Raw genomic sequence first — 24,752 nt, 5'->3', positions numbered from 1 at the left:
AATCACTACAACCAGCCAGGTCTTAAAGATACAGACAATGTGGGTGGAGGGAGCATTAAACACAAGTTAAAGAGATGTGTATTGTCTCCAGACAGAACAGCCTGCAAGTCCAGGAGGCAAGCTGTGGGGGTTACTGATAATGTGACATAAATCCAACATCCCGGTTTAGGCCGTCCTCATGTGTGCGGAACTTGGCTATCAGTTTCTGCTCAGCGACTCTGCGCTGTCGTGTGTCGTGAAGGCCGCCTTGGAGAACCTTTACCATCAAGCCAGGGATCAACCCTAATTCAAAGAAGAGTGCAGGAACAGCACCAGACGTACCTAAAAATGAGCTGTCAACCTGCTGAAACTACAACACAGAACTACATACATTCCAAACAACAGAAGCTGCATGTGATAGAGAGCTAAATGATCCCACAACCAATGGATTAGAACTAAGCTCTCAGATCTAAGTCCTGCCAGATCCTGTTGTGAATGGTGGTGGATGATTAAGCAACTTACCGGAGAAGGCTCGACAATTATCCCCATCCTTAATGATGGGGAACATAGCACATCAGTGCAAAAGACAAGGCTGAAACATATTTAAAGTAAAGTTTATTTATTAGTCACAAGTAAGGCTTATATTAACACTGCAATGAAGTTGCTGTGAAATTCCCCAGTTGCCACAGTCTGCCACCTGTTCAGATCAATGCAACTAACCAGCATGTCTTTCAGAATGTGGGAGGAAACCAGAGCACCCGGAGGAAACACATGCATGCACAGGGAGAACGTGGAAACTCCATACAGACAGTGACCGAAGCCGGGAATTGAACCCAGGTCCCTGACGCTGTGAAGCAGCAGTGCTAACCACTGTGCCACCGTGCGCCCATATGCAATCATTTTCAGCTAGAACTGTGAAGTGCATCTTGGGCACCTCCTGAAATCCCAAGCATTAAAGATGACATTCTTCAGCTAAACTGATTCACTTCATGTGATATCAAGGAATGATTGAAGGCACTGGATACAGTGAAGGCTATGGCCCTAACAACATCTGAATTCTTATGCTCCAGAATTAGCTGCACCCCTAGTCAAGCTATTTCAGTACAGCCAAAACACTGACATCTACCTGGAAATATGGGAAATTGCCCAGATATGTCCTACCCATAAAAAGGACAATCCAACCTAGCCAATTATCGCCCCATTAGTACACTCCCGACCATCAACAAAGTGATGGAAAGTGCCATCAACAGTACTATGAAGCAGGACTTAAACAGCTCACTGACACTCAGTTTGGGTTCCACCAGGGATACTCAGATCCTGACCAAATCTTGGCAAAAGAGCTCAACTCTTTGAAGAGTGAATGCAGCATTTGACTGAGTGTGGCATCAAGGAGCCCTAGCTAAACTGAAAGCAATGGAAATCAGGATGAAAACTCTCCAGTGATTGGAGTCAGACCTAGCACAAAGAAAGATGCTTGTGGATGTTGGAGTTCAATCATCTCAGACCCAGGACAACACTGCAGGAGCTCTTAAGGGTAGTGCCTTGGGCCCAATTATCATCAGCTGCTTCATCAATGACTGTCCCTTCATCATAAAGTGATGTTCACTGTTCACAATATTCAGTACCATTTGTGACTCCTCATATATTGAAGCAGTCATGTACATCTACAGCAAGACCTGGACAATATTCAGGTTTGGCCTGATAAATGACAATTAACATTTGCACCACAAGTGCCAGGCAATGGACACCTCCAACAAGAGAGAATCAAACCATCTCCCCTTGACATTGTGGCATGACCATTGTCAAATTACCCACTATCAACATCCTGGGGGTTACCATTGACCAGAAACTGAACTGGACCAGCCAAATGCTGTGGCAACAAGAGCAGGTCAGAGGCTGGAAATTCTGCAGCGAATAACTCACCATCTGACTCCCAAAGACTGTCCACCATATACAAGGTGCAAGTCAGGAGTGTGATAGAATACTCTCCACTTGCCTGGACACTGCAGCTCCAACACTTAATAAGTTTCACACCATTCAGGACAAAACAGCCCACTTGATTGGCACCCCATCCAGTGTCTTAAAAATTCACTTCCTGTGCCATCAGTGCAGTGCGCACAGTGCAGTGCTGTGTGCATCATACACAAGGTTCACTGCAGCAACGCATTTAAGTTCCTTCGATATGGGATGCATGGGAAAACCACCATCTGCAACACACCATCCTGACTTGGAGGTATATCATAATTCCTTCACCGTTGCTGGGTAAAATCCTGGAGCTCGCTCCCTGGCAGCATTGTGGGTTACCTACACCTCTTGAACCGCAGTGTTTCAAGGACGTGGATCACTACCACCTTCTCAAGGGGAAATTATGAGTGGGCAGTAATTACTGGCCAAGCCAGTGATACCCACGTCCTGTGAAAGAATTAAAAAAAAAAATACTCCAAAGGACCTTGGGATATTTCACTGTGTTAAAGGTGTCATATATATGCCGGTAGTTGTTGTGGTATGTAACTCAAGTGACCAGATTATATTTTTACTGATGCTTCTTGCAAGTATTTTGTTAATGGCAGAGAAAACCTTGTGCAGTAACTCCAGGATAAGCACTCCAATACAGTACAGAGAACAATACTACATTGTTCGATGCACAGTGAGAAGTCTCACAACACCAGGTTAAAGTCCAACAGGTTTATTTGGTAGCACGAGCTTTTGGAGCGCTGCTCCTTCATCAGGTGAGTGTTGTTGGATGCAGTATTTCAGATGAGATGCTAAACCAAGGCTCCATCTACCTGATTTTGGGTGAAATTTTACATGAAGGTGATTGCCCCACCCCCAGCTTAAAAATTGAGGTTGGGCCTGCCAATGCTTGGCAGGGAATCCCCAAGCCGATTTTACTGCCAGATCGGTAGCCACTGTTCGGATACATTCATTTCCTACAGTGTCTGGAGAGAGAATACACAAGGGGGGACCTCAGGTGGGTACAGTGTGCCCAAAACATGGGGCATCCTTCCTCATCCCCAAGCAAAGTCACTGGGTAAATTCTGGTGTCTTCGCCATGGGCTGGGCACCCCCTCGGCTGGTAAAATAGCAGCAGTAGGAGGCCCTAAATAGGAAATAATTGTCCACTGAAGGGCCTCAATTTGTCTAAGGGTGGTGAGCTGCCCAATGCCCCCTACCACCAGTGGAAGCAAGTTACGATGGGCACAGCAACCCTGCTACCCAATTTTATGATCCCTTCCTGCCTCCTTTACCCTGTGGACTTCATTCAGTGAGGCCATAAAATTCCACCTCTCGTGCCACTATTTGAAGCGTAGGAAGCTGCCCTGGTGTCATAGCTGGCATTTAGCCCTCAACCAACACAACAGATGAACTTGGCATTTATTACATTTGCTGTTTGTAAACTAGCTGTCGTATATGCCTATGCAACAACAGTAAATACAATTTAAAAAACAATGAATTGGCTATAAAGCATAGATGACAAACTGAGGACAAACTGAGGATATGAGGTGGCGAGATATAAAAGCAAGTTCATTATTTATTTTTTCTCATTGCAGTTATTGTAGTTTATAGCTAGCACAGTTAAAATAATAATTCATTTAACAAAATAATCTAAGGTACAAATAAACTGACAATATGTTTGTTGAATAATAATCAGAATGTAGCCATATTAAATTTCATTGGCTAATATAAAAACTTTCACGTTACAATCAGATGTTACTCCATGCTAAATCCACTTTTTAGTGTGGACTAGCATTTTTCATGTTGTGTCAAATGTTATCTGTTTCATAGCAACAGTCGTGTAATGAACAAAGTACAATTTGTAAAGCTGAAATAGGAAATTTGTGCTAAACAAAATAATATATCTTGAAGACTCTGAATTTGACTTATTGAAATCTAGCTCTGAGTTTTATGGGCCTATTTTGTGAACTTGAAATTAGAAAAATTGGTCTGGAGCATATTGGGGTCCAGTTGATGCTTAGATGGTTGGTTGGGATAAAGCCCAGTGATCATATGACTGAAATATTACATCTGGAGTGGGTTAGGGATGGGCACATTAAAGAACTGAAGAGTGGGGCTGGGATGTTGAAGAGGTGCACAACATGGTGTAAGAAAATAAAATTAGACAAGGATAAGGATTGAGTTGAGGGTTTCTAGAATGGGACAAAATGAGCCATATTGGAATAAAATGTTACATTGGAGGTACTACATAAGGACAGAAGAAAAACTAAGAATATTTCAGAGTGGTATGAGAAAATGCAGTGGTGTAGGCCAAATGCAATCTGAGAAAAGAATCTAAAAGCAGGACTGAGATGGGAGCAAGAGGCAGGTTGTCGTAACTCTGTGGTGATATCTAACGGAGGTGGTGGGGGAGCGGGGTGGGGAAGGAAATTAAAGTGGGATTGGGATAGCCCAAGAGCACGGGCCCTTTGGCATGAAAAATTATACTGACTGGGGATTGGAAAGACAGGAGAAAAACAAATTGAATAATATGGAAAATAAGAATATGAAAGATGGTTATCAAATTTGAACGTAGGGTATGAGAAGGATGGGACGCACGGCTGGGAAATCAATACTCGGGCTGTGCATGGGCAAAGAAACTGTAGTTAGCAAAAAGAGACTTACAGCGGAGATGATGATGATGAAAGTTGTAAATAGCTGGACACGTGACACCACATTTATTCAACGGATGCAGTAATTTGTTTATGGTTGCAGTAAAGCTGTGCCACTACAATTAAGAAGAAAAGTATCAGAACCCATAGCATTATAGGTGCATGAATGAAGGAAATAGGTTTTTTTTAAAAAAGAGAGGTAGGTCTGGAAAACAATAAGGTTTTGATGGAGATAGGCCATGGAGTATCACTGGGGAGGCAAGAAATTTGAGGGTGGTGCTTGGAAATTCTGAATAGTACTTCTCACACTCAGGACATTTAAACAGTCTCTTATCAGTATGAACAAGTTGGTGTGTCAGTAGGTTGAATGAACGGGTAAATCCCTTCCCACACACAGAGCAGGGGAACAGTCTCTCCCTGGTGTGAGTGCGTTTATGGTTCAACAGATCATTTTTCCTTTTATAGTTTTTCTCACAGTCAGAACATTGGAAAGGTCTCTCCTCACTGTGGATTCGGTGGTGTGACAGGAGGTGGGATGAGTTTGTGAAGTCCTTCCCACAGATGGAGCAGGTGAATGGTCTCTCCCCAGTGTGACTGTGGTGATGAATATGGGTAATCAAATCCCTTCTCACAGTCTCCACATTTCCACGGTTTCTCCCCAGTGGGACAACACTTGTGTTTTGACTGGTTTGATGATCGACTGAAACTTCGTCCACACACAGAACATGAAAACACCTTCTCCCCTTTGTGAACGGTGCTTTTTGATTCCATGTTCAAAAGTCGATGACAAAGAACAAAGAACAAAGAAGCACAGGAACAGGCCCTTCGGCCCTCCAAGCCCGCGCCGCTCCCCGGTCCAGGATTGAATCCTGAATCCAGGATCCCCGCCCAATTTTCCAGCCTATCTACATCCTAATATCCTATCCACCGAGCTGTCCCTCACAGCTACGATGCTTTGTTCATCACAACCTATTAACTCACCCCCACCCCCCCATTCCAGACCATGTGATCTCCAGGGAGAGGCGAAAACCCAGAGTGAAAACCCCAGGGCCAATATGGGGAAAAAAAATCTGGGAAATTCCTCTCCGACCCCCTGAGGCGATCGAAACGAGTCCAGAAGATCACACTGGCCCTGATCAGAAAATGCTTCCCAACCCTATTCATTTCCACTTCTGCTTTACGAACACCATCTGAATTCCCTGCCCCCGAGACAGGTTCCCAACTATCCGCAGTCTCGCTCGGTACTGGCACCAGCAAGATGATCATAGAATGAAGCCTTGAAACGAGAAACAAAGAACAATTAGCCCGCGCCGCTCCCTGGTCCAAACTAGACCACTCTTTTGTATCCCTCCATTCCCACTCCGTTCATATAGCTGTCTAGATAAGTCTTAAACGTTCCCAGTGTGTCCGCCTCCACCACCTTGCCCGGCAGCGCATTCCAGGTCCCCACGACCCTCTGTGTAAAATATGTCCTTCTGATATCTGTGTTAAACCTCCCCCCCTTCACCTTGAACCGATGACCCCTCGTGAACGTCACCACCGAACCGGGGAAAAGCTTCCCACCGTTCACCCTATCTATGCCTTTCATAATTTTATACACCTCTATTAAGTCTCCCCTCATCCTCCGTCTTTCCAAGGAGAACAACCCCAGTTTCCCCAAACTCTCCTCATAACCAAGCCCCTCCATACCAGGCAACATCCTGGTAAACCTCCTCTGTACTCTCTCCAAAGCCTCCACATCCTTCTGGTAGTGTGGCGACCAGAACTGGACGCAGTATTCCAAATGCGGCCGAACCAACGTTCTAACATCTGCAACATCAGACCCCAACTTTTATACTCTATGCCCCGTCCTATAAAGGCAAGCATGCCATATGCCTTCTTCACCACCTTCTCCACCTGTGACGTCACCTTCAAAGATCTGTGGACTTGCACACCCAGGTCCCTCTGCGTCTCTACACCCTTTATGGTTCTTTCATTTATCGTGTAGCTCCTCCCTACATTATTCCCACCAAAATGCATCACTTCGCATTTATCAGGATTGAACTCCATCTGCCATTTCCTTGCCCAAATTTCCAGCCTATCTATATCCTTCTGTAGCCTCTGACAATGTTCCTCACTATCTGCAAGTCCTGCCAGTTTTGTGTCGTCCGCAAACTTACTGATCACCCCAGTTACTCCTTCTTCCAGATCATTTATATAAATCACAAACAGCAGAGGTCCCAATACAGAGCCCTGCGGTACACCACTAGTCACAGGCCTCCAGCCGGAAAAAGACCCTTCCACTACCACCCTCTGTCTTCTATGACCAAGCCAGTTCTCCACCCATCTAGCCACCTCCCCCTTTATCCCATGAGATCCAACCTTTTTCACTAGCCTACCATGAGGGACTTTGTCAAACGCTTTACTAAAGTCCATATAGACAACATCCACGGCCCTTCCTTCGTCAACCATTCTGGTCACTTCTTCAAAAAACACCACCAGGTTAGTGAGGCATGACCTCCCTCTCACAAAACCATGCTGACTATCGTTAATGAGTTTATTCCTTTCTAAATGCGCATACATCCTATCTCTAAGAATCTTCTCCAACAACTTCCCCACCACGGACGTCAAGCTCACCGGCCTATAATTACCCGGGTTATCCTTCCTACCCTTCTTAAATAACGGGACCACATTGGCTATCCTCCAATCCTCTGGGACCTCACCTGCGTCCAGTGACGAGACAAAGATTTGCGTCAGAGGCCCAACGATTTCACCTCTCGTCTCCCTGAGCAGCCTTGGATAGATTCCATCAGGCCCTGGGGATTTGTCAGTCTTTATATTCTCTAACAAACCTAACACTTCCTCCTTTGTAATGGAGATTTTCTCCAACGGTTCAACACTCCCCTCAGAGACACTCCCAGTCAACACATCCCTCTCCTTTGTGAATACCGACGCAAAGTATTCATTTAGGATCTCCCCTACTTCTTTGGGCTCCAAGCATAAGTCCCCACTTTTGTCCCTGAGAGGTCCGATTTTTTCCCTAACAACCCTTTTGTTCCTAACGTATGAATAAAATGCCTTGGGATTCTCCTTAATCCTGTCTGCCAAGAACATTTCGTGACCCCTTTTTGCTCTTCTAATTCCCCGTTTGAGTACTTTCCTACTTTCTTTGTACTCCTCCAGAGCTCCCTCCGTTTTTAGCTGCTTGGACCTAACATACGCCTCTCTTTTCTTTTTGACCAGTCCCTCAATTTCCCTGGTTATCCACGGTTCTCTAATCCTACCCTTCCTATCCTTCTTTTTTACAGGCACATGCTTGTCCTGTAGCCCTAACAACCGTTCCTTAAAAGACTGCCACATACCAGATGTGGATTTACCCTCAAACAGCCTCTCCCAATCAAGAGCTGCCAATTTCTGCCTGATCCCAGTAAAGTTAGCCTTCCCCCAATCCAACACCTTACCCTTGGGACACCACTCATCCTTTTCCATCACTATCCTAAAGCTAACAGAATTGTGGTCACTATTTGCCACATGTTCCCCTACCAAGACTTTGAAGACCTGACCGGGCTCATTCCCCAGTACCAGGTCCAGTATAGCCCCCTCTCTAGTCGGGCTGTCTACATATTGTTCCAGCGAACCCGCTGGAACAATATGTAGACGTTCAGGTCCTGATGATTTGAGTGACTGAAATCTGACTATAAAAACTTGGAGAAAATCAGCGTCAGTTTTCTAAATTTTAATTGTGTGAGGCATTAAAAACACAAAACAGGTGACCTTGTGTGTAATTTCTACACATAGCCTGGGATTTTCCAGCCCAGTGAGTGACAATGCCCACCACTGGTGTGGTCAGAAAATCCCAGTCATGGGCTGAAGCAGAGGAAAGCACTTTCAAACATGTGGCCACTAAAGGCAATTGGCTAAGAGATGAAGAAAATTAAGAAATACAGAATTCCCATGATTAATGTTGACATAAAGAAATAAACTGAAGCATCATGCACATGTTAACAGGATGTAAAATTTTGAGGACAGGAATTGTTCAAATGTAAAATTCTTAATGTTTGGATTATTCTAAAGTTTCGTTCATGCACATTTCAATGGAGTCTCTGGATTTTCACCAAATCTCCTTCAGTCACAGGTAGCTCAGTGCTGCAAGTCATTTATTCACTAGAATCTTCAACTTTCCAATATCCTGTTTCAGAGGTGTCATTTAGTCAGCAACTATCTGTAAGAGACAACCATCAGAACCAATTATTATGAAGGAAGCTGATTGTACACTCATAAAACAGTAACTGGCCACTATGTGGTATGGCATACTGATATAAGCAAGCTGATTAAATGGGTGTAACCTTATGGTCAGCAGAAGTAAAGGCTTATTAATATTTGGCAGAATGTTGGTCAGACACCCATTCCGGAACTAACGTGCACCACAACAATTGTTTTAAAAGCCATAAGTGTGGTGCAGACATATTAGTTAAATCATTCCTCATTCCACTTGTGTGGAAGAGAAGGTCACTTTCTAAAAGAAAGATGAAGGTTCTCTACCCCCTTAATTCACAGAACAATTCAGACCATTCTGTCTATGCCATCAGTTTGAAAGAGCTATTAAATTCCCCTGCTGTCTCCCTGGAGTTCTGCAAATTTTCCCCTTCAAGCATTTCTCCAATTTCCTTTTGAAAGTTATCAATAATCATTATTGAGTTATTCCACCGCCCTTTCAGACAGTGCATTCCAGATCATAATAACACATTGTTTAAAAAGAATCCTCTTCATCTTGGCTCTGCTCTTTGCCAATTACCTTAAATCCATGTCTTCTGGTTACTGATTTTTCAGCTATTTCTCAATTACACCATCAAAATGTTTCACCATTTTGACTGCTTCTATTAAATTTCCCTTTACCCTTCTGTACTCTGAAGAGAAAAACCAGCTTCTCTAGTCTCTCTGGGTAACTGAAGTCTCACGTCCCTGAAATTATTTCAGTAAGTCTCCTCTGTGCCCACTCCAAGGCAATGATATCCTTCCTAAAGTGTGATTTCCAGAACTGGACCCAATACTTCAGCAGGTGCCTATCCAGTGATGTAATAAAGGTTCAGTATAACTTCCTTGTTATTGTACTCTCTTCACAAAGCCAAGGATCGGATCTGTTTTTCTAACAGGCTTCTCAATTTACCCTGCACCAAAAGCTTCCATTAGCAAACCCCCGGGTCTAGATGTTAGTGTATCCATGTTAAGATTAAACCATTTAGTTTATATTGTCTCTATCAAAACAAAAGCATGAACCACAAGAAAAGAAAAGTCTGACCTTGGACTTTCTGAATTTCTCTTAAAATATCTTCATACACTTGTGCAAACAACTCATCTGGAGGGTTTGTTCCATCCAAGTGAACTGAAGCAAAAGATACACTGGATCAATTGATGCTCTGTGTAATTTTCTGAAGTCAAACATTGAGATCTTTATTGTCAGCATTAACTCAGACCACAGTAAGAAATGTACAAATACTGTAAATGAAAATGTTAAATATCAAAACCTGAACTCATTAGCCGGGTATTATAAACATTACAATTAATATTTTATGATTAATTAAAAAGATAATAGACATTAGTTGTTCACGCGTAATCCAAAGATTTTATAGGCCTGGATTTTCACCAAGTTGGTTAACATGGGTGGAACTAAAAGATGGTGGGTGGGAGGTCTGCATGTGGGATTCGCTGATGTAGGCGAAGGATGCAAGTAGCCAGCTCGCATGCAGACCTCCCGCTCTTGTTGACTCCATTGTGGGAATGGGCAGTTCAAACCACTGAACCCCCCCCATCAGCCCCAACAAATTTTGGTGTAGTCGGGCATCTTTTGTGTAGATGTGGTTCATGGGCTCTCAGGGAGTTGTGAACCATGAGTAGCCCTAGTCTCCAGTCATCAACTAAAAAAAATTCAACATTCCCATTCTAATATATTGCCCTCTTACTTTTTCATAAGCTGTCAGTCAATCACAGCCATTCATAACTTCAATGCCATCAGCTTCTCTCCACTTCACACTTGCTAATCTTTTACAAATAAATGAAAAAGTCACAAAGAAAAAGAATTACAACCTATTAGAAATATCAGTCAAACAAAGCTTGTGCTCCTCTGAAGGCTCCATAAACATTGCCTGCTGAACTGAGTGCATTAGGGATTCTTGAAGCTTGGCCAAGCATTCATAATAGGTCACCTGGTAATTGTATCCACAGAAGCAGACATGTGTTTTTTTCAGATGTGGTTTCATATTTATTCACAGAAGATTAAAAGATGTGAAGTGGAAAAAAAGCTTCTGGCCTTAATACTATGAATGGCTGTGATGAATTTTAAGTAAAAAGTTGAAACTGACCTTTTTTTAAAGACTTTGCTTCTGTCATCAGTTTGATTTATTTATTATTGTCACATGCATTAGTATACAGTGAAAAGTATTGTTTCATGTGTGCTATACAGACAAAGCCTACCCTTCATAGAGAAGGAAAGGAGTGCAGAATGTGTTACAGTCATAGCTAGGGTGGAGAGAAAGATCAACTTAGTGCGATGTAGGTCCATTCAAAAGTCTGACAGCAGTAGGGAAGAAGCTGTTCTTGAGTCGGCTGGTATGTGACCTCAGACTTTTGTATCTTTTTCCCGACGGAAGAAGGTGGAAGAGAGTATGACCGGGGTGCGTGGGGTCCTTAATTTTGCTGGCTGTTCTTCTGAGATAGCGGAAAGTGTAGACAGAGTCAATGGATGGGAGGCCAATTTGCGTGATGGATTGGGCTACATTCACGACCTTTTGCAGTTTCTTGCGGTCTTGGGCAGAGCAGGAGCCATACCAAGCGGTGATACAACCAGAACGAATGCTTTCTATGCTGCATCTGTAAAAGTTGGTGAAATTTGTAGCTGATATGCCAAATTTTCTTAGTCTTCTGAGAAAGTAGAGGCATTGGTGGGCTTTCTTAACTATAGTGTCGGCATGGGGGGGGGGGGACCAGGACAGGTTGTTGCTGATCTGGACACCTAAAAATTTGAAGCTCTCGACCATTTCTACTTTGTTCCCATTGATGTAGACAGGGGCATGTCCTCCACTATGCTTCCTGAAGTCGATGACTATTTCCTTCCTTTTGCTGACATTGAGGGAGAGATTGTCATCACACCAGCTCAACAGATTCTCTATCTCATTTCTGTACTCTGTCTTGTCATTGCTTGAGATCCGACCCACTACAGTGGTGTCAGCAGCAAACTTGAAAATCGAGTTGGAGGGGAATTTGGCCGCACAGTCATGGGTGTATAAGGGACCCGAGGACACAGCCTTGTGGGGCACCGGTGTTGATGATCATGGGGGAGGTGCTGTTGCCTATCCTTACTGATTGTGGTCTGTGAGCTAGGAAGTTCAGGATCCAGTCACAGAGGGAGGAGCTGAGACTTGTCGATGTATGAATGACTTATACTGAATAATGGGAGTGGATCTGGAGGGTGTATGGGTGGCATGTAAGAGATAGAGGAGATATGCTGATGCGGTGAATGGAGGATATGATGGGCATGGGGACCATGGGGGCACACTTCGAGAATATCAGGTGACATGATGGCCAGAAAGGGAGAAATGAAGGAACATGGATATGAGGGGGAAGGGAGATATAAAGGGACACAGAGAGAATATGGGGGTGGCTTGGTCGGGGATGAGGGTAAGGGCTAGGCAGTCATAATAACAATTGGGCTGATATCCCAAAAAACAGGAGTAGGTCTACTAGCCTGCTGGCCTTGCCATCCATCTGCCTCCATTGCAGCCTCAGGGCTGCCTCCGGAGGTGACAGGGCCTGACTCCATCCTGCTCCACTGCACTAAAACAAAAACATAGTGGGAAGGCATTCCTTAACTGAGATGAATGCAGAGTCAGGAACTTTCCTGACTCCTGCTTCCAGTCTCCTTCATGAGAATGAGATCCTAGATTCTAATCATCATTTACAGCGGTGGTTAGAATTTTGATGGTCTAAATTCACTCTTTTTTACTCTTATTTCTTACACTAGTTTTTAAACATGCAAATATATGTATCAATTTCTGAAAATTCATTTGATGTTTTTATTATTTACAAAGTTTTGGTTAGAATCATAGGAAATAGGAACAGTAGATCATTCAGCCCAGCGTGCGTGTTACACCATTCAGGCATCATGGCTGATAATCTACCTTACACCACTTAATCCACTATCCTTTGATGTCAATCTTTTCCAGAAATCCATCGACTGAGCTTCCACAGACCTCTGGGACAGAGAATTCAAAGATTTGCCACCCTCTGAGTGAAGAAATTCTTCTTCATCTCAGTCTTAAATGGCCTGCACCTTATTGTGAGACTTGTCTCCTGATTCTAGACCGACCAAGGGAAACATGCTATCCATATTTGCCCTGCCACGTCCTGTAAGAATTTTGTAAGTTTCAATGCGATCATCTCTCATTCTGCCATCTCAGGGATTAGTCTGATGAACATTGTTGCATTTCCTCTTTGGCAAATACATCCTTCCTTCGATAAGGAGACCAAAACTGCAGACAATACTCCAGGTGTTGTTTCATCAAGGCGCTATACAATTGCATCAAAACATTTTCACTTATGGACTCAAATCCCCTTGTGATGAAGGTAAACGTACCATTTGCCTTTCTAATTGCTTGCTGCACTGCATGTCAGCTTTTAGTGATTCAAGAACAAGGACATTGAGATACCTTTGGACATTATTACTTCCCAACCGCTTAGCATTTAAGAAATACTCTGCCTTTTTGTTGTTTTCTACCAAAGTGGATACCTTTTCACTTATTCACATTCCATTCCATCTGCCCATTTGCTTAACCTGTCCAAATCACCATGAAGCCTCTTTGCATCTTTCTCACAACTCACACTCCTCCTATCAGTAATTCTGGAAATGTTACAATTGGTCCCCACATCCAAATCATTGATACAGATTGTGAATAGCTGAGATACACTGATCCCTCCGATACCCCAATAGTCACAGCCTGTCAACCTGAAAATGATCTGTTTATTCCTACACACTATTTTCTGTCCATTCACCAATTTTCAATCATGCCAGTATATTACTCCAATCCCATGTGATCTAATTTTACTTACTAACATGCATGTGACCTTATTGAAAGCCTTCTGAAAATCAAAATACACCACATCCACTGGTTCTTCTTTATCTAAGCTACAAGTTATATCCTCAAAAAACAGCAGCAACAGTATTTAGAAATTTAAATTGATAACATTCTGGCATTATTAAACTGCTATTCACTGGACAGTCAAGATTAGGTTCAGAAAACAATTACAAATATAAATTAAAGTGAAAATGGTTACTTATGTCAGCTACTTTCTCTTCCATTTCTTTTCTGTTTTTGAGGTACATTGGCCACACATGTCCATCAAAGTTTCCAGGTGGATCAGGGGGGTCATAGACTCTTAAACTAAAATAAAGAGTTTCTGCTCAGTTTTAGGTCATTTGATGACAACAATGTATTTAAAATATTTTTAATCAGTCCTTACCATCTTCTTCTCTTACATTCTTCATATGGAATTGAGAGGTAGTAGCGTTGATTAAAAACATCATTTAAGGGCCTAAAAATATATATGTGTGTAAAGCACTGCATAAAGCATTATAAATTCAGTCATATGTATCAATGCACTCAAATCTGAGAGTGGATACAGGTTTCACAAAATTCCTGTTAGGACTGGTAAAAACTTCTTCAAGCATTTTGTTCCGAGTTAATTTGAATGGGAACTGATGCATTTATTTATTTCTGTGCCTCAGCAGTTGGTAAAGGTGAAGCAAACTAAACTTGCACTACACACTGTTGTAGCACAAACAATTGGTGCTCCCATGTTCCATGCAGAGTTGTTACCCTGACATTGACCAGTCTAATAATTTCTTTACAACCTAGTTAATCTTTGGTTTCTGCACAATAATTTAATATAAATATAACAAATTAATAAGCATATGACATTAACTTTTTTTATATAAGTATAAAACAAATAAGTATAAGCAAACATATAAGTATAAGCAAACATATAAGTATAAGCAAACATATAAATATAAGCAAACATATAAATATAAGCAAACATATAAATATAAGCAAACATATAAATATAAGCAAACATATAAATATAAGCAAACATATAAATATAAGCAAACATATAAATATAAGCAAACATACTTATAATTGTAAAGAAGGAAACCTTCTACTATTAGGATGTTGGGGCCTTTGTTCTCTGATAAAACTGGAGCTTCTTGCCCAATGTGCACAACAGTCATGTTCTCCATCCAGGCTTTGACTGCATTCATCATGGCTTCCATGTCCAGAGCTGTGATAACTAAAAGTTATTAATGAGATAATTACTGGCAGATGTGAAACTAATGCTCTTAAAAGTGTAACAAAAAACAAATATTATTGTGGCCTGTACACACATGTAAATGCATTTTTTTTCCTTTTAGTAGTCAGCAGAGTTCTATTCATTTCCCCGTGGAAGCTCACTGGTTTGAGTTCCAACACTATTATCGTTTAATTTGGTGCACAAATTTGAGTCAAAAATCAATTTTTATTTAGAGTAATGAAGAGTGCCACACCCTGGTGGAACATTTCAGTTCCATGAGAGGACGTAGGGGAATCAAAAGGGAATGGAGAGGCTGAAGAAGATGAGATACTGAAAGCATTTTTCTGATGATTATATTACAGATTAAAGCAGTACCATAGTATCACGACAGTGCAGAAGAGACCATATAGCCCATCATGTCTGCAGTGACTCTGATAGAGTGCCTTACCTAGGTTCCCTCCCCCGCCCTATCCCCGTAACCCCACACATTTACTATGGCTAATCCATCTAATCTACACATCTTGGGACACTAAGGGGCAACTTAGCATATTGGACTGAGAGGGGAAACTGGAGCACCTGGAGGAAGACCATGCAGACATGGAAGAATGTGTAAACTCCACACAGACAGTCACCCAAGGCTGGAATTGAACCCGCCCTGGTAAAGAAACAACATTTTCCAATGTTAAGACAATTCCTATTGCATGCTCCACCATCTAATACAGTATATGTCAACATTTGTTATTTGTTTCTGTAGCTTCTTTAAGTTTGAATCATGCAGATCCAAAACCTGTTTCGAAAAGGTCACATCCAGCCTAACAAAAACTCTTTTCTTTTGGATTAACAGTCTGTGAAAACTGCGTTATGATTGTTCTATCAAAAAACCTTTCCCAGAGATATGACAAATCTTACCATCATACTGCTGAAACCCATCTTCTCCGATCTCTACCTCATTGACAGGCTGGATAAAAATAAACATAACTTAATTTGTGGTAAATTTATTCCAAAAATGCAGTTCCTCATTCATTTTTGAAGACATTAATCTCAACTTTTGCTACCTGCAATAAGGTTTGAAGCTTAGAGCTATGGGAAGTTTAGGGATAGTGATGTGCTAATGTCATGCTTTCAAAAGTTCCGTTTACAGAAATGAAGAGAGCAGGTTAATAGTAAAAGGAGCTGAAGGACAATTATTGCATCAAAACAAAGTTGTGAAAGTTTGAAGCTTATTAAGAGTTAGAGATGAGTGGAAGCCACAATGGTGCATTAAGACTTAATTAGGCAACTTGCTCCCAAAAACGGTCTTTCAGAGAGCAAAAGGTATTAAAAACAGACTAAAGTGAATTTGGAATGGACCATTGTTGAACTTAGTCAAGTTAAGGGTTTTTTGGTTAAGATTTTACAGAATATTAAGGATGCATGCAGGATGGCTCGTTTATGGATACCAACAGCATGAGATTTGAAGACATACAGTGACCCCAATAATCCACAGGACATGATCTAACTGGTTAAGCTGGCATTGCATCTGCTGGTGTCCTCTGGTTTTGGCTCCACTAGAGTTTGCAGGATCAGTGGGACAGCACAACTTGCATTCAAAACTATACTGGGTTTCAAATAAAGCCGTAACTACCAACACAGAGCATCCATGCTTCTGGCTCCACCCAGAACCATTTGCCTAGTCAGGGGCAGGCAGAGAGGTCTGAAGAGGGCAGTGGAACCCATGAATTTTCAGACCTTTGTATCTGTTATTAATTGTGGTCGGATTGAATCTGCTGTTGTCTGGCTGAGGAAACTAAAACTTCATAGAATTATAGAATCCTCACAGTGCAGATAATTTAAATATATCAAGGGAAACCATGTGGGATTATTAAGGGAGCTCAAAATAGAACAATCACAAAAGGACAGATTTAATTTATCCTAAAGGTATCGAAGGAAATAGCTGAGGTGATTTGTAATTTCAGTCAATAGCCAACGAGATAAACTTCATATCTTGCATTTTGGATTCAGTGGAAAGGCTTAGACCTAATTTAGATATTTAAAATTATTCAGTGCATTAATAAAATATAAGTGGATAGATTTGTTGAGGTTCTGGGACTGGGTAAAATTAGGGACTGTCCAGTTAAACTGAGAAAGTAGGGAGTAAGTTGGAAGTTCATTTTTCTCAGAGGATAATCGCCTTGTGAAATAGGAGTTCATAATTGGGTTTTGTCCGATTCTGCTTTTGTGTGGTGCCTTGGGGTGTTTTATAAATAAATATTGTTATAGAATTACTCCCTTCAATCTTTTAAAAAGCCTTTTGAAATACTTTTGGAACAGGTGGCAGAAGTACAAAGAGGGAGGAATGACCTTGGACAACAACCATTGTGTTTGGGGCTTGGTTGATTGTGATACAGGTTCAGTGAGGATATTTAGTTGGATGTGGGTCTCTGTTTCTTTGCCTCTTTCACTTCTGGAGTGAAGCAAAGAATATGGATATGGAAGAAAGTCTATTCAAGATTAGGGCAAATGCATATTGACCTAATCGCCTCTTCTCATCCTGAGTACACAACATAACACAGTTAATGCATTTAAAGTAATATTAGACAAATTGTTTTTTTAAAAATCTAGTGCTTTGTGTCCTACCTTGAAAAATGTATCTTGACACAGTAAAACACTGTTTGGAAGAGCTTTCTTAAGTTTGCATGCAAGTGTCGATTTTCCACCATTTGTGACACTGAATTAAAAAGAGACATCATTAATGTTATATTCATTTACATAAAATAAAATGATGTATTGTAATAGGCTCAGACCAAGCAGACAGTACCAACCTTCTAGAGTACTATATTCCACCAAACTAGCTAAACATTGTCACAGAAGTGTACCTCCTGGTTTCACAAAACTAATCTAGGGTGCTTCTATTCCAGAAGCCCCCTTTCACCGAGATCATGGTTCCTGCTCCAACCCTCTCCCATCCTGTACTTACTTGGCCGGTTATTATCCATAAAGCTCACTGGAATTCTCATATGGCAACCCACAGTTCTCCAGTGCCACGAAAATAAGACTGTGGCCTCAAAATTACAGGTATGAATCAACCAGGCGCTCTGCTGATGTCCAAAAGTCAAACTTGATCTCAATAGTTGCTCTTTCTTCCCCATAACTTTGTAATTTGTCATTTACATTATAAAATGTTCATATTTTGTTCAACCTACAGTCATACATCGAATTCAATGTCACAGACAAGGCTGGCATTTATTGTCCATCCCTATTTTTTCTTAACTCGAGTGGCTTGTTGGGCCATTTCGGAGGGCAGTCAAGACTCAACCACATAGCTGTGGATCTGGTGTCACCTATAGGCCAGATCAGGTAAGGACAGCAGATTTCCTTCCCTAAAACACATTAGTGAATCAGTTGAGTTTTTACAACATACCAGTAGTTACACGGTCATCTTTACTAAATTCTCAATTGTCTATGTTGGAATCTAAACTCATGTCTCATTAGTCCAGAATTCTGGATTGTTAATCCAATAGCATGTGCCATGCTTTTATTTAAGATCCCAAATACTTCACATTTTATTTTCTCGGATTCATCAAGCCTGAACCATGAAGCCAAAGCAGCAAAAGAAACACCCTCATATCAAACAATACCAATAGCTTAGAATTTTTAATTTCTGGCTTAAGCCTTAAAAAGTTTACAAGTTAAACTGCTTCATTTCTGCTATTTATTTCTATGCTGATAGTTGTAATCACTGTGGCTGATGCAAAATTGAAGTGATCTGAAGCTGTCTTCTACTGGAGCTGGGTTTCACATCTCCTGCCTAAATGATTTGGACCTCAGCCCTGGTGCTTATATATGGGCAAATTCTCTTTTGCACCAAAGTACTCTAGAAATGTCTTGTTTAAAATTTCCAATGCATATTATAGACATCACATTGACACCAATGTACCATCCAATATTAAATCTCTTTGCCAGAGTTAACACTACTTTCTCTGGGGCTTGGGAGAATGTCATCTTTATATTTAGAATGTCACTGACTGCAAGACCTGTATGTTGACAGTCAATGGCATTCATAACACCATAGTGTATACTAGCTCACATGCCAGCGCTTCCAGCCAAGAATCTGAAAGCTGCTGAACTATACTTTCTGGAACAATTTGGACAATCTACATGGAACATCAGCTATAACACTTCATATATAAATTCTACTTGTTGAAATTGAGTGATATCATCCAATACCCACAAAATTGTAACAAGCTATTGCAAAAGGAGGTTATTTCATCTTGAAATTGATTTGATTTGATAGTGTAATATCTGCAAATCTGAGGGAAGTTAATAAGGCACAACATCCAGCTGTTGCAACATTTTAGCTACTATTTTTCAGGAAGTCCTACCTGGCCTACAGAAGGCAGGAAGGGAGGATTTGATACGTCACATGCATTAGCGTACAATGAAAAGTGTTGTTTCTTGCACGCTATACAAAGCATACCGTATATAGGGAAGGAAAGGAGAGAGTGCAGAATGTAGTGTTACAGTCATAGCTAGGGTGTAGAGAAAGATCAACTTAATGCAAGATAGGTCCATTCAAAAGTCTGATGGCAGCAGGGAAGAAGCTGGTTTTGAGTCGGTTGGTACGTGATCTCAGACTTTTGTATCTTTTTCCCCAACGGAAGAAGGTGGAAGAGAGTATGTTCAGGGTGCATGGGGTCCTTGATTGTCCTGGCTGCTTTTCCGAGACAGCAGGAAGTGTAAACAGTGTCAATGAATGGGAGGCTGGTATGAGTGATCGACTGGGCTTCGTTCACGACCCTTTGTAGTTTCTTGTGGTCTTGGACAGAGCAGGAGCCATACCAAGCAGTTATTCAACCGGAAAGAATGCTTTCTGTGGTGCATCTGCAAATGTTGGTGAGAGTTGTAGCAGAGATACCAAATTTCCTTAGCCTCCTGAGAAAATAGAGGCATTGGTGGGCTATCTTAACTATAGAGTCAGCATGGGGAGACCAGGACAGGTTGTTGGTGATCTGGATACCTAAAAGCTTCTACTTCGTCCCCCTTGATGTAGACAGGGGCATGCCCTCCACTATGCCTCCTGAAGTTGATGACTATCTCCTTCGTTTTGTTGACATTGAGGGAGAGATTATTGTTGTCGCACCAGTTCACCAGATTCTCTATCTCTTTCCTGTACTCTGTCTCGTCATTGTTTGAGATCCGACCCATCAGCAAACTTGAAAATCGAGTTGGAGGGGAATTTGGCCGTACAGTCACATTTGTAGAAGGAGCATAGTAAGGAGCCGAGGACAAAGCCTTGCGGAGCACCGGTGTTGAGGATGATCATGGAGGAGGTGTTGTTGCCTATCCTTACTGATTGTGGTCTGTGGGTTAGGAAGTCTAGGATACAGTTGCAGAGGAGGAGCCGAGCCCCAGGCCACGAAGTTTGGAAATGAGTCTCATAGGAATAACGGTGTTAAAAGCTGAGCTGTAGTCATAAATAGGAGTCTGACATGGGTGTTTTTGTTATCTAGGTGTTCCAGGGTCGAGTGTAGGACCAGGGAGATGGCACCTGCTGTGGACCTGTTGTGGCGGTAGACGAACTGTAGTGGATCCAGGCAGCCTGAGAGGCAGGAAGTGATTTGTGCCATGACTAACCTTTTGAAGCATTTCATAATGTTGGATGTCAGAGGCACCAGATGATAGTCATTAAGGCACGCTGCCTGGCTTTTCTTTGGTACCGGGATGATAGTCATCTTGAAGCAGATAGTGACCTCAGATTGGTGTAGAAAGAGGTTGAAGATGTCTGTAAGTACCCCCGCCAGCTGGTCCACGCAGGACCCGAGTGCTCGTCCAGGTACCCCATCCGGGCCAGTCGCTTTCCATGGGTTGACTTTTGAGAAGGCTGCTCTAATGTCAGCAATGGTGACCTCGGATACAGGTTCGCCCGAGGCTTCCAGGATGGAGGGCATGCTCTCGCTGACGTCTTGCTCAAAATGGGCATAGAATGCTTTGAGCTCATCAGGGAGGGATGCATTGGAGCCGGCGATTTTACCTGCCTTTATCTTATAGTCTGTTACGTCTTGCAGATGTGTCTTACACGCATGTGTGCACACAGTCCCGCCTCACACCCCCAACATATTCACTCTGCACCCTCCCTCTCCCCACATACACACAACACACCACACACACAGCCCTCCCACCCCTCCACACACACTCACTGCCCCTTCATCAGAAACACGATAATGACCAAATAATCTATCGATTAAGAAATAAATCTTTGCCAGGGGAACTGAGGATAATCCTCCTGCTCTTCTTCATAGAAGTGCTATGGGTTCTTTTACATCCAGCTGAGAGAGCAGATGAGGCCTCAGTTTAACATCTCACCCGAAATACGCGACATCTCAGAGTTCAGCACTCCTTCAGAAAACAGAGAGTAGGAATTAAAGACAGTTATTCAGATTAGCAAAATATGGGAAGTGATGTTCCACAAAGAACCACTGTTATTCACCATCTACTAATTGATTTGTACTCTGGAATCGCAAGTGCAATTTCAAGATTTGTAGATGACATAAAAATTTGGAGATGTGGTTAATACAGGGGAGGACTGTAATAAAATGCAGGAAGACAGTAACAAACCTGCAGAGCAGCTGCGTAATGAACAAACAACTTTCAATATAGGTAAGTAAGAGGTAAGAAGAATGAGAAGATCATGTACTCCTTGGAAATGAAGTGTCTCAACGGGTAGAGGAACAGGAGGATCTGGGAGTACAGATACACAAATGGCTAAAAGTAACAATGCAGATTAATAAAGCCATTAAAAAAGCAAACAAATTGTTGGGTTTCATTTTTAAAGTGATAAAACTGGAGATCACTTATGTTAAACTAGCATAGATACTTGGTTAGACCACACTTGTGCATTGTGAACTATATTATAAAAATTGTGCATTGTGACCACGATATTATAAAAGGATATAGAACTAGAGAAGCTCCAAGGATGATTTACTAAGCTGATACCTCTCTTTTAACCAGAAAAGGAAGATTAAGAGGTGACTTGTTGAGGATTTAACATTATGAAAGGTTTTGATAGGAGAGATGCAGAGAGGATGGATGGAATTTAATCCAGGCAACAGGTTCTTGCCTGCCAGCTGGACAGCCAGCAAGGGCCTCATGGTAGCTTCTTTGGGGAAGATCCATCATTTAATTACCTTCATTGAGATCAAAGGCCTGGGGCAGGAAGGCTGCCAGCCAAGAGGTTCTCGATAATGCCTCGTCCCCAAGGGTCCACAAGCACATACAGCAGGGTTTGCTTTTTTGGCCTTCCTCATGACGATTGCCCTGCCCGATTCTGGATGCACCATCTAGTCCAATCAAATGCTCCTTTCCCTCCAAATCTATCTTGTGGGAGGGTATTAAATTCCATCTGATGTTTCCACTTGTTGGTGAGACCAGAACCAGAGGCCATAAATATAAGATAGTCACTGGAGACTTTAGGAGAAAATTCTTTACCCAGCAACTGAGTAAAATGTGGAATTAGCTACCACAGCAGTTGAGGTTAAAAGCATAGATGCATTCAAGGGAAAGCACACAAGGAGAAAAGAATAGAAGGATATGATGACGGAGGAGGCTCATGTGGTGCATAAACGCTACCATGGACCTGTTGGACGTATTTTTGTGCGATACTTAAGTAATAATTCCAAATAGTAAAATATTAAAAGTTGCTGTAAGATTAGTTTCATAGAGGGAAAGTTAACTCAACAACACATACTCTCACCATCTACAGCGATTTAAATTTACTGATACTTACCCTCCAATTCCGACAATAAATCTTTCCATTTTCAGCTTTCAAGTGGGCCTCTAATAAACCTTGCTCCTGAATTCAGGAAATGATGATGAACAAGTCCTGCAGTTGCTGAAAAACAAAGATATTCATGCTCTTGTATTTCTGTATAATCTATGATACTTTGTCAAGCCTGAAGCTGTCTGTTCCATTCTCACTAATTAATTTCTTTACCCAAGAGTATCCAGATCAGTGGTATTCAAAACCCTTCTTTAATTTTGCTCGTATATCTAATAAGTGCCTTTTGAAAGTCTATAGATAATGTCCCACATCAGCTCTCCCCATTACTTCATTAAAGAACTCAATTAAATGTATTTTCCTTTAACAAATCCATGCTGTTTCATTTAACTGGCCTATACTTTTCCAAATTAATCTTGTCTTGGATTTTTGTTTGTAAAAACTTCTCCCACCATGCCTGTGGTTGCTGGAGTTTATCTCTCTTCCCATTTTTAAACAGAGGTGTAACATTTGCACTCCTCCAGTCCTTTTCCCTTACCCTCATTTCCAAGAAGGAATGTAAAGATCGTGGCCAGAGTCTCCGTAGTTTCCACCCTTAGTCTCTCGAATTACAGTGGCCATTAATTTGCCAGTTAAGTGCCTTAATAGGCGTAAGGGCAGGCAGGCAACCCAATGCATCCACTTTTCCCTGTAAAATATGAGACAGAACGGAGGGGAGATAGGCAGTGGGAAGGTCAACTGCGTATATTACATGTCCATGCCCTCATACCCTCTAAGACAGTAAGAAGTCTAACAACACCAGGTTAAAGTCCAACAGGTTTATTTGGTAGCAAAAGCCACAAAAAGAAATTTTTATTACCAAATAAACCTGTTGGACTTTAACCTGGTGTTGTTAGACTTCTTACTGTGTTTACCCCAGTCCAACGCCGGCATCTCCACAGCACTCATACCCTCTGGCAGGGGTGCATAAAATCATATCCAATATCTCAGTTGTGTCCACTACTAACATGAGAATATATCCTGTTTGGTAATACTAGTTACATGTCTCAAATTTCACCATCTCATTCCTTTAATTTTTAGTGATTTTTATTATAAACAGTATGCAAGGATAATGGTTATGTCAAGTATTGCTTTAGGGGGTGGGTGGTGCAAAAACTCCAAGGCTTGGATCTACATTCAAACGAGACTGAAGGGATGAGAGGTTTATGAGGCCACAACAAAAAATACCCACATAACTCACCATCCTGAGTTAGAAATATATCACCATTCCTTCACTGTCGCTGGGTCAAAATCCTGGAACTTCCTCCCGAACAGCACTGTGGGTGTACCAACTCTACATGGACTGCAGTGGCTCAAGAATCACCACCACTGTCTCAGGGGCAATCAGAGATGGCAATAAATGCTGCCTTAGTCAGCAACACCCACACGCTGTAAATTAATTTAAAAGATAATAAAACACTAACTGGCATGACACTGGAGTTTTCACTCAAGGAAATTCACAATGATTGCAGGAATAGAAATTTTAAAAATTGCTGTTGCATTCCTGTATTTAAACTCTCCTAAAAAGGTTCCTGAAAATGATTTCCTCTGGCATTCTATTTTGTATATCAGTGACAGATATAGTACAGTTCTATATATCAGAAAAAGACGCGATCCTAGTATATGTCAAGACGTGGTTCCAGTATCTACAATGAATAAACATACTCTATGCCTTCCTCCAGTTTGAAAAACAACGGATCACCACTGCTTTCTGTTTCCTGTCACTTCACCCGTCTTGTGTCAATATTGCTACTGTCCCTTTTGTTCTACAGGCTTCAACGTTTCCAGCTAGTCTATGAGGTGGCACTTGATCAAATGCCTTTTGGAAGTTCATACGTACTTATTAACTATTCTAGGTCCCCAAGCTCAGGTTGCAGGACTTTCATTCCTCTTTCTACCTATGCCATCAATATCAATATGATCATGACTGTCATTCACCCTCCCCGCTCTGAATGCTCTGCAACTACTTGGTGACATTCTTGATTCTGTATCCAGGAGTCAACATTCCATAAGAGAAAACACTGGAAAATCTCAGCAGGTCTGGCAGCATCTGTAAG

The 24,752-nt window shown here is 41.8% G+C and overlaps 1 protein-coding gene across 12 annotated transcripts in view; it reads right to left on the bottom strand.

Moving 5' to 3' along the window:
• Nucleotides 1–8,285: 8,285 nt before the first annotated feature.
• LOC144494929 (nicotinamide riboside kinase 1-like) overlaps nt 8,286–24,752 on the bottom strand; it is a 33,445-nt gene continuing 16,978 nt past the window's right edge. For 5 of the 12 annotated variants that reach the window (XM_078214541.1, XM_078214539.1, XM_078214543.1 and 2 more), the window contains 8 exons: nt 22,666–22,770; nt 17,520–17,610; nt 15,813–15,861; nt 14,747–14,903; nt 14,079–14,150; nt 13,893–13,999; nt 9,865–9,948; nt 8,288–8,787 (listed from right to left, as the gene is read on the bottom strand). In XM_078214541.1, the coding sequence (XP_078070667.1) occupies nt 8,777–8,787; nt 9,865–9,948; nt 13,893–13,999; nt 14,079–14,150; nt 14,747–14,903; nt 15,813–15,861; nt 17,520–17,610; nt 22,666–22,694 (600 nt within the window). In that variant the 5' untranslated portion in view covers nt 22,695–22,770 and the 3' untranslated portion in view covers nt 8,288–8,776. Of the gene's footprint in view, nt 8,788–9,864; nt 9,949–13,892; nt 14,000–14,078; nt 14,151–14,746; nt 14,904–15,812; nt 15,862–17,519; nt 17,611–22,665; nt 22,771–24,752 lie in introns of all 12 variants that reach the window. The other 7 variants (XM_078214545.1, XM_078214548.1, XM_078214547.1 and 4 more) reach the window with 4 other exon arrangements.

The sequence above is a fragment of the Mustelus asterias genome, chromosome 6, assembly GCF_964213995.1.
Source record: "Mustelus asterias chromosome 6, sMusAst1.hap1.1, whole genome shotgun sequence".
NCBI lineage: Eukaryota > Metazoa > Chordata > Chondrichthyes > Carcharhiniformes > Triakidae > Mustelus > Mustelus asterias.
The sequence above is the reverse complement of the archived record's forward strand: the minus strand, read 5'-3'. Positions and strand labels throughout refer to the sequence as shown.